General features: G+C 37.0%; 1 protein-coding gene and 2 pseudogenes across 1 annotated transcript; 1 reads left to right on the forward strand and 2 right to left on the reverse strand.

Annotated features, from left to right (window-relative positions):
- Positions 1-2,567: 2,567 nt before the first annotated feature.
- LOC146936313 (uncharacterized) lies at positions 2,568-3,464 on the reverse strand (annotated as a pseudogene).
- Positions 3,465-3,558: 94 nt separating this feature from the next.
- LOC146936314 (uncharacterized) lies at positions 3,559-4,731 on the reverse strand. Its single transcript, XM_085749191.1, has one exon. The coding sequence runs from the start codon at positions 4,729-4,731 to the stop codon at positions 3,559-3,561; it is 1,173 nt and encodes a 390-aa protein (XP_085605317.1).
- Positions 4,732-9,092: 4,361 nt separating this feature from the next.
- On the forward strand, positions 9,093-10,377 carry LOC146936315 (uncharacterized; annotated as a pseudogene).

Consider the following 10,377-nt stretch of genomic DNA (forward strand, 5'->3'; position numbering starts at 1 on the left):
AGCTCTCCAAAGTCCCAACTTCAAGGTTTAGTAAAACTCTCCAAATCTATTTTTTTAGCTTGAATATGATCATGTTATATGTGTCATCTCATATGCGAGTGATACCTCTAGCATATGTGACACATAGAAATCTCTATCTTTCACAATAATTCTCAACCATTAACTACCTAAAACACAAATATTACACATTCACAAAATCACAAACACATATACACTTTCGCCAGGAATTGTATTTCCTCATAGTTCCTTGACCTTTTTTTTGGTCATTAATCTATATATGCAAGGTTTTAAAAGTCAAATTCTTCTTTATTTGGACATCGTCCAACTCAATCAAATGTGAAGAGTCATGGGCATATTTACGAAGTTGAGGCACATTAAGGCACCATGAGGGTTGGATTGTGAAGGTGGTAACACTACCTTGTAGGATACACAACTGACCAATGCAATCCATATACCCAACATGTTGACCCCCTTGAATACACACATAACCTAACATATTTAACTTTTATAATTGGCCCCTGCAACATCAAATTTTTAGCCTCTTCCATAGGAGGAAAAAATATTATTAATAAGGGTTAAATATGTTGTGTCCCTACAAAATTACCATATCTTTCATTTTTCGCCCCGATAAAAAAGTTGCACATTGTGGTTCTTATGAAAAAAAAAGATCTATGATGCTTTAGTCCCCACTGTTAAGTAAACATGCATTTTAAATTTATTTTGCAGAAAGGTGTAGAACATTATAAAAATTTCTTCTCAAAAAAATGAACCCAAAATTTTTTGTTTAGATCAACAACATTTTTATTTCTTTTTTATCTTAAACTTTTGGGATTAAACAACTTCATCTTTAATTCATCTCATTTAAAAAATATTCAAGAGATATTTATAATATTCTAAGCATGCTTGAAAAAATATTTAAAATTTTAAAAGTTTAAAGATACTTAAACAAATTAGGCTTTAGCAGAGACTACAACTTCATATATAGAGGAATTTTTTTATATGGATGGACATACCATTTCGATGTGATGTTACTTTACACGATAATTGTGTTTTGGGATTTAACCAACAAACCAACCCCTCAGGGTTACCACGATCATGAAAATACTCTGTCATTTTTAAAGTGAACATTTTGGTTGCTCAAATATTATATTGTTTGCAATTTTGATCTCAACTCATAATTGTGGCCATAAAAGTAATTAAATTTAGTTCCAACTCTCAAAAAAAAAAAATCGTTCAAAAATGGTATTGTTTTATTTAGAATCGAATTTGATTTAATAAATTATGACATTTTGGATCGATAAGTTTTGGTCGGACCAAACTTGTAACAAATGTGATATATTTTTTTTTTGGTACAAAACAAATGTGATATTTAAGAGTATACACATCCATTTTGTCGAAAAAAAAGAGTATACACATCGGGAAATACTTCCATGACATAGTTTTGGTGCCATTGGTTTGTCATTGGAGAAATCCTGGCCATTGATGTGTGTGGATGTGTGTGGGGATTTATGTGTGATGTGTGTGTGTGTGGTGGTGATGCAAGCTATGACACCAATGGCACCAAAGCTATGGCACCAAAGTGCTACTCATACACATCCATACCATCCATTGGAGTAGTTTAAATGGACCTCATTCAAATTTTTAGTATAATATTTCACATTTTCCAATTGTGTAAACAACTCAACTACATTTTCTAAATATCCATACCACTCATCAAAAATTCTAAAATGGGTCCCACTCAACCCATAATAATCCATCAAAGTGCAGTAGGTATGTGTTATTTTCAATTCTATATATTATTTTAACCTATTTCAAATGAAATCATCGTGGTTGTGCTGGGGAACGAAAGAAAGTAATACCACATAGCTTATTGTTAATTATCCATGGAAACCTTGGCTAATGTGAAGACACCACCGATACCGATGCTCTAAAGGACTAAAAAGTTCGATTTAAAATACCATAGACTATTTTCGTGAGCATTGTAAAATAGAGACCACAATTGCAATTAAATCCTTTAATTATCAGATTTTAATACAAGATTTTCGTCCTTTCATTTGAAAATCTGAGGTTTTGGTCCCTCGACTTCATACATTATTGCAATTTTGGTATCAATCCGTTATTTTTACGCAAAGATACAAAAATTTTGTTCCAAAAGTGACTGTTCTTGCCAGGACTTCAAATTTGAAAATAAAACATAAAACATCACTTCATGGCCAAAAAAATCATCACTTTAAGACCAATAAATCATCATCATGTCTGAGGTCAATTATTTGGGTTAGCACTAAAATTACAATAAGTGAAGCTTCGGAACCAACAACCCAAATTTTAAATATAAGATAAGGGACCTAATATCTTGTTTGAGATAAAATAGAGAGACTATAAATGGATTTCAGGCCGATTATTTTTAAGAAAATGCTAACAAGTGCCCTAAACACTTGTTAAGAAGTTCAAAGAAGAAAATTTGTCTTAAAAATGATACATTCAACATATTGAAAGTTTTTTATTTTGGTTACAAAGCTAAAACCAAACAAAAGAAAAAAGAGAGCAGAAAGAAAAAGAACAGAAACTCAAGCTCTACGGAAGAGAGTTCCTATAGCATCATTCCTAATCAAATCAAGGAGATCATGTGGAGGGGAGAAATGCTCCCAGAACTCAACGCTTGACGAAGCTCGAAGTTTGGCCATGAAATCGGCACATTGGTTTCCTTCTTTGAGAGTGTGGTGGATAGTGAAGTTATGTGTAGCCATTATATCCTTGATGTCTTGAATTAACACCGCATAGATATGGTACTTCGAAACCGTTCATGTAATGAGATTAACGGAGAGCTGAGAGTCCGAGAAGTAAACTATCTCATCTAACCCCATGTCTACTGCTAAGCGAAATCCCTTGTGAATGGCTGTGAGTTCAGCAAGAAGGATGCACGTCGAGTCCTGGAGGAAACCGGAGAAGCCCAACAGAAAGAGCCTTGCGTTGTTACGGATTAATCCTCCATAGCCTGCTCTGATTGGAGGGCCAAGGCAGCTGCCATCTACATTGAGGATGTGACTGCTATGGTTGCTATTATTCCATCTCACCCAGCGGTCTGAATTAGCAGAAACATCGACAGGCTGGAAACTCTTTTGAATTATGTCAGCAAAATTTTGAATGCTGATGTACAGTCGTGTAAGGGTCCAGGAATCAGCATTGAAACACATTTGATTGCAGTGTCGCCAATTCCACCAGAGACAAGCAAGAAAGATGGTAGAACGGGGGACCTTTGGTGCTGCCTTGTATCCATTCTCGCACACAGCTGGAAGAGAAAAAATTTGCTTTCGAAAATCCAAATTTCTGCCAGATGAGCTTAGAAAATTTGCAGTCACGAATACAATGCATGAAAGATTCATCCTCTTCACCGTATCTCCCACAAATTGCAGAAGCGACGATGTGTCTATGATGAAGCAAAGATAAAGTTGGAACAGCTTCATGACAAGCAAGCCAAATTAAGAATTTGTATTTCTCCGGAGCCTGTAACTTCCAAATCCAAGACCAAGAATGATGCAGAGTAATTATGTTAGCTGGTTACGTGAGGGAGAGAAGCCAAGCATAACCACTTTTTGTAGAGTAAACACCATTTTTGTTATGACTCCAAATAAAGGTATCATCAATGGTTGAATTGAAATTAGAGTGAAAATTGTTTACTGTGTCAGCTATTTGTTGAGGGAGGGTAGTGTAGAGGGATTGAGTGTGTTGGCCATTGGAAGATATCACATCTTTGACCGTCAAATGAATGTCATGAATGTCAATAATAGTAACCAAAGAACCAAGAAAACCATGAGAACACCAATTGGTAAACCAAAAGGAGGAGGAACCCGACCCGGCACGCCAAAAATAACCATTTTTGAAAATGTCTTTGGCGCGAATGATAGAGGCCCAAGAGGGTGAACTGCTGTTGGCAGCATTTGCATGAAGGATATTAGGCCCTGCTGAATATTTTGTGGATAGGAGATTCACCCATAATTTATTGGTGGATTGGACCATATCCCAAACTAACTTTCTAAGGAGACAAGTGTTAGCATGTCGAGTCATTCTAATACCTAAACCACCAACACTCTTAGGGCTAGTAATTTTCTTCCAACTTACCAAGTGAACACCCTTGTTACTAGAACCACGCCAAATAAAGTTACGGGTTGTTTGATTAATGGATTCACAAATGTTTTGCGGTAACCAGTTAATCTGCATATAGTAGGAAGGGATGGAAGATAGCACAAATGTAGCTAGAGCCAATCTACCTATTCTGTTGAGAAGTCGGTTTTTCCAAGATGCCAACCTAGTTTGCATTTTTTCAATGATGAAATTGAAGTCACTTCTTTTGGGGTGGCCTTTGAGCATGGGAAAACCTAGTTGTGCTGCGAATGTCACATATCGAGGTGAGGTTGTTGATTTTTTCTTGAGGTGCCCCTGAAGAATAGAAAGCTCTAGATTTGGAAACCCGAATGCCCTGCTAAATCTATCAAATAAATCAGTGATGAAATGAAATTGAGAGTTTTTAGCCTTAGTGAAAAGAAGCACATCATCTGCAAAAAGAAGGTGGGATATCTGGGGGCCTCCATTAGTGATGTGAATAGGGTCCCAATTTCCTTGGAGCACAACATTATTAATAGCAATAGAGAGCTTCTCCATATAAAGAATGAAGAGGTAAGAAGAGAGCGGATCACCTTGTCTGAGACCATGGGAAGGCTTAAAAGGGGGCATTTTGTTACCGTTCCATAAAATAGAGAAGGTGGGTGAAGTGACACAGTGCATGATAAGTTTGATGGTGATGTCTGGAAATCCAAAATCATGGAGGCAGGAGTGAAGTAAGTCCCATCTGACATTATCAAAAGCTTTCTCCGGTCCAGCTTAAAAACAACATATCCTTTCTTCTTTTTAGATCTTCTCATGAAGTGAACAATTTCCTGCAAAACAATTGAGTTATCAGAAGTTCCCCTACCAGGCAGAAAACTGTTTTGCTAAGGGCCAATAAGATTATTGAGAATAGGTCTGAGATGGTGTACAAGAACTTTAGTAATAATCTTGTAGATTACAACATATTGAAAGTTTAATAAGTAATTTTTTTCTACATAAAACTTATAAATTATTTTTATGTTAGAATCTTATCAATTGTTCCAAAACTTATTTTTTTAATAGGTTCAACTTCAATTATGGGACCTAATTACATAATGAACGTTATCGGTAGATGAAACGTCTAAAATAGACAAGACCAATTGGGGATTAAATGCCTGGACCGATAGTTTTAATGTTTTTTGCTGTGTGTTTATACTGAGTCACTTCGTGTGTTTTCTATTTATTTCTAAATCTAGCTACAACGTGCATTCAAGATCCCACAAACACACACAACAACCATCAATAGGGGTAACAAACTATAAACCCCTCGTCAAAATAACCTACCACCACAATCCACAACTCAAATTACAAACACTTCAACCTTAGACTATACTTCCCCCCCGTCTCATGATATTAGGTGTCATTTTTTAGTTTTAGACCATTATTAAAAAAATGATTAGTAATACTAATTTTAATTGTAAAATATACTCCCTTCGTCTCTAAATAATAGTCGTTTAAGGTTTATGCACGGTTATTAAGAAAATGATTAGTTGTGTCGATTTTAATGGTAAAATTAGTATCATTTACTAAAACACCCTTATTAATTGTAGTTAGTTGAGTAGTTAAGTTGGATGAGAAAGGGTATAATAATGGAAAAAAATAATAAATGATGCATTGGTATTCTAAAGTGACAATTATTTTGAGAAAAAGAAAAATTGATAAAGAGACAATTATTGTGAGACGGAGGGAGTATTTCATTTACTAAAACATCATTATTAATTATAGTTAGTATGATTATTAAAATTCAATAAATAAGATTATGTTAGTAGAAAAAATAATAAATATTGTATTAATGATATTCTAAAAAAGACAAATAATTTAAGACAAAAAAATAATGATGAAGAGAATACATACTCCTTCCGTCCCAAATTATAAGCCAAAAAAAAAAGAAAATCACACTTATTAAGAAAACTAAAACATAAGAATTTAGAGCATAGTTTTTTGTGTTTTCTTTGGAAAAAGTTTTATAGGAAGATGTAAAAACAATTTTCATTCGCTATTGGTTATGGAAAAAATGAAAAAGAGAGAAAATTGAATGTAATTTGCATTTAATTTTATGAGAATAAACAAAAGTTTTTCTTGAAAAAGAGATTTTTAAAAAAACAAGATTAAATAGGATAAAAGTTTGTTTTTCTTGCTTATATTTTGGGACAAAGAAAATGAGTGTTTTTTGCTTATATTATGGGGAGGGAGTACTTACTGTCTGGTATTGGAAGAGACTGAATCTTCATCATAGTGTGGTGAATTGCCATAATAACACTCCTTCTATATGGTGCTTATGGAATAATAAGTATAATATCAACATCTTGCTCAATAATGCCCAATGTATAGCCTTCTCCTTTATTGAAGAGGGGGTCACACTTTATGCTACTGCTGTCTATGCTTCCAGATTTTATCTTTCTAGAAGGGACCTATGGCTGAACCTTACTACTCTTATGCATGATCATCCTGGCCCTTGGATGTTCATAGGGGACTTTAATGCCATCCTTGGTGCTCATGAGAAACTTGGTGGTAGACTCCCTTTACACACTGCTTGTTCTGAGTTCCTTAGCTGGACTAATGTAAATTCTTTAATTCACCTTGAAACAAATGGTGCAAAGTATACCTGGACCAATAAATGGGAAGGTGGTGCTTTCATAGCACAAAGGCTGGACAGAGTCATATGCAATGATCTTTGGCTGGAACATTGGAACATCATCTGTTGTAACACTTTGGTAAAATGTCATTCTGACCATTTCCCTATCTTACTGACCCTGTACCAGAGGCCCCCTATAACTATCTTTCCTAGATTCAAGTTCTTCAATTCTTGGACTACTTTTGAGAGTTGTGAAGATTTAATCTCCTCCAACTGGAACATTCCTTGTCAGGGCACCCCTATGCATATTTTACACTACAAGATGAAAAGCCTGAAGCCTAAGCTACAGATTTGGAACAAAACTGTTGTTGGTGACTTTCATCTTAAGGTTCATACTGCACAACAACAGCTAGCTGAAGCGCAATTGGCTATTGACCAGCTGGGATTCAGCATTGAGAGATCCCAGGCATAGGTTGATTGTTTGACTAGATACAGCCAAGCTCTCAATCTTCTTAACAGTTTTTGGCAAGACAAAAGTAAAAATGTCAGGTTTCTAGAAGGAGACAGAAACACAGCTTTCTTTCATAGGCAAGCTAAAATTAGTGATGCTCAAAGTTATATCACCCTTCTCAAACATGGAGATGAAGTCTTTAGTGATCCTACTGCCATGGAAACTCATGTCTTGAATTATTTCACTAACATTTTTTCTGCTCCAGCACATTATGAGGATAATGATATGCTAGATTTGCTCATTCCTTCTTTGGTTACTATTGAAGATAATAACATGTTAACTGCTTTACCTATGGCTGATGAGATTAAAAGAGCAGTCTTTGATCTGAGTGGAGATGCAGCTCCTGGGCCAGATGGCTTTTCTGGTCATTTCTACCAATGCTTCTGGCATATAGTGGGGGATGATGTGGTGAAATCCACACAACACTTCTTCTTGCACAATTACATAATGCCCAACTTGAACTCTAATTTTTTCATACTGGTTCCTAAAGTCCTTGGTGCTGACAGGTTGGACAACTTCAGGCCTATAGCCATTGCCAATTTTCAGTTTAAGATCATAACTAAGATCCTGGCTGACAGATTGGGCATCATAGCTGCTAAAATCATCTCTATACATCAAAGAGGGTTCATCCCAGGCAGACATATTCAAGATTGCATCCTGATAGCCTCTGAAGCTGTTAATCTTTTGCATAAGAAAACCTATGGTGGTAACTTGGCTCTAAAAACTGATGTGCGAAAGGCCTTTGACACTATCAATTGGAAGTTATTGCTTCATGTTTTGCAATGTTTTGGCTTTAACCAGACTTTTTGTGACTGGATTCTTACCATATTACATTCAGCTAAACTCTCCATCAACATCAATGGGAAAGCGGTTGGGTTCTTTAATTGCACTAGAGGGGTCAGACAAGGAGACCCCCTATCTCCTCTCCTTTTTTGTCTTGCTGAGGAAGTCATTAGTAGAGGCCTTGAGGCTCTAGTGTTGGAAGGGTGACTGTCTCAGATTCAAGCCACTAAGAATTTCTTCATTCCCAGTCACTGCCTTTATGCATATGACATCCTTATATTTTGTAAGGGTACTCTCGCCAATGTTAGAAATATCATGCAGCTGTTTGAATGTTATGGTAAGTACTCTGGTCAGCTTGTCAATGCTGAGAAAAGTAAATTTTACACTGGTACTCTTTCTATGTCTAGAATTCATGCCATTAGCTCCATCACTGGCTTTAGTCATGGGAGCCTGCCATTCACATACTTAGGTATTCCTTTATTCAAAGGAAAACCTAAGTTCATTCATCTCAGAAAAATTGTTGATAAAATCCTCTTTAAGCTCACTGCCTGGAAAGGGAGATTACTATCCATCATGGGAAGGGTTCAGCTGGTCAATTCTGTTATATGTAGCATGCTAACATATTCTTTTCATGTTTATAAATGGCCCTCCAGTTTGCTCTTTGAAGTTGCTAGAGCTATGAGGAATTTCATATGGAGTGGTAGTTTTGATCACAAGAAGATATGTACTGTTTCTTGGGCTGCTCTCTGTAAACCTAAAGATGAAGGTGGGTTGGCTGTGAAGGATCCCACAAAAATTAATCTGGCCTCCCTCCTTTATCTCACCTGGCAGATGTTAACTTCAGATGAGCAGTTGGCTCAAATATGCAGAGCTAGATTTCTCAACAAAGGTAAACCCAAAACCCACTATATCTCCTCTTCAGTCTGGCCTGGATTGAAGACAGATGTTAATTTGATCTCTGATCATGCTCTCTGGTCCGTGGGCAATGGAAAATCCATTAACTTCTAGACTGATAATTGGGTTGAAAGACCCATTGCTGACCGCTGGAGTATCCCTCACTCCTTGTTCCACTCTATCAATATGAAGGTCTCTGATTGTATTGTGAATGGTCATTGGTGTCTGCCGGATGTTATTTTGAATAGGGATGTTGATCTAGCTACTCCGATCTTTAAAATTACCTTACCTGTTGATGATATGGATGACAAGTTAATCTGGAAACATGCTTCTGATGGGGAACTGTCTAATAAGTTGGCTTATGCTTTCCTAACTGGGTCTGGTTTGAAGGTGGCTTGGGCTCGTATTTTATGGAACTCCTACATCCCTCCCTCTAGAGCGTTCATCACTTGGAGGTTGATTCATCAAAAGCTCCCAACTGATGACAACCTCAGAAAAAGGGGATGCTACATTGTTTCAAGATGTTGTTTTTGCCTAAATTGCTCTGAATCTTCTCAGCACATTTCCTTTGAATGTCCTGTAACTGGAAAACTGTGGGAATGGTTAAGCATAGGGTCTGATAAGCCTTTAGACAGCTCTAATGTTCTCACTCTCCTGTTGGGGAGGGTTGGTTTGGGGAGCAAGCTTGTTCAGCAGGTTATGAGCTCTGCCATTCTACACACCATCTGGGTTATATGGCTTGAGAGAAACCAGAGATATTTTCAAAACACTCACAAGGCTATGACAACTTTATTCAATACTATGTTGGCTGAAGTGAAGCTTAGTTATAGCTTAAGTTTGGTTAAGGGTGCATCAGCTATGCAAGATTACAAAGTTTCCAAATTGTTCAATATACCTTTCAAATCTCAGAGACCCACGCTGCTGCATGATGTTGTTTGGAGTCCTCCTCATGGTAACACTGTGAAGCTAAACTGTGATGGTTCCTCAGTTGGGGCCCATCCCTGTGGGGCTGTTGGAATTATCATTAGAGATTCCAATATGGTTTTTTTGGGGCTCTAGCCAGCAACATAGGATATGCCACACCTATAAAGGCTGAGTTTTGTGCTTGCATGTTGGCAATAGAGAAAGCCATGGATATGAGTCTCACCAATATTTGTCTGGAAACTGATTCTCTTAAAGTGGTCACTGCCTACCATAAAGTTGTTGGTGTACCTTGGCAGATGAGAGCTAGATGCCACAACTGTATGACTTTCTGCTCCAAAATCTGTTGTACTTGTGTTCACACTCTTCGTGAGGGCAACATGGTCGCGGATGCATTGGCTAGGAATGGTCAAGGACTCTTAATGTATTCTACTCAATGGTGGCCTTCACCACCTTCTTTTCTGCATCCTCTTCTTTCTAGAGATAGCTTAGGCTTGCCCTTCTCTGATTGAATTTGTCCTAATTGTTCTTCCCCCTCTGGGAGGGTCTG

The sequence above is a fragment of the Medicago sativa genome, chromosome 3, assembly GCF_051527215.1.
Source record: "Medicago sativa cultivar Bolivia chromosome 3, Bolivia_mono, whole genome shotgun sequence".
Taxonomy (NCBI): Eukaryota; Viridiplantae; Streptophyta; class Magnoliopsida; order Fabales; family Fabaceae; genus Medicago; species Medicago sativa.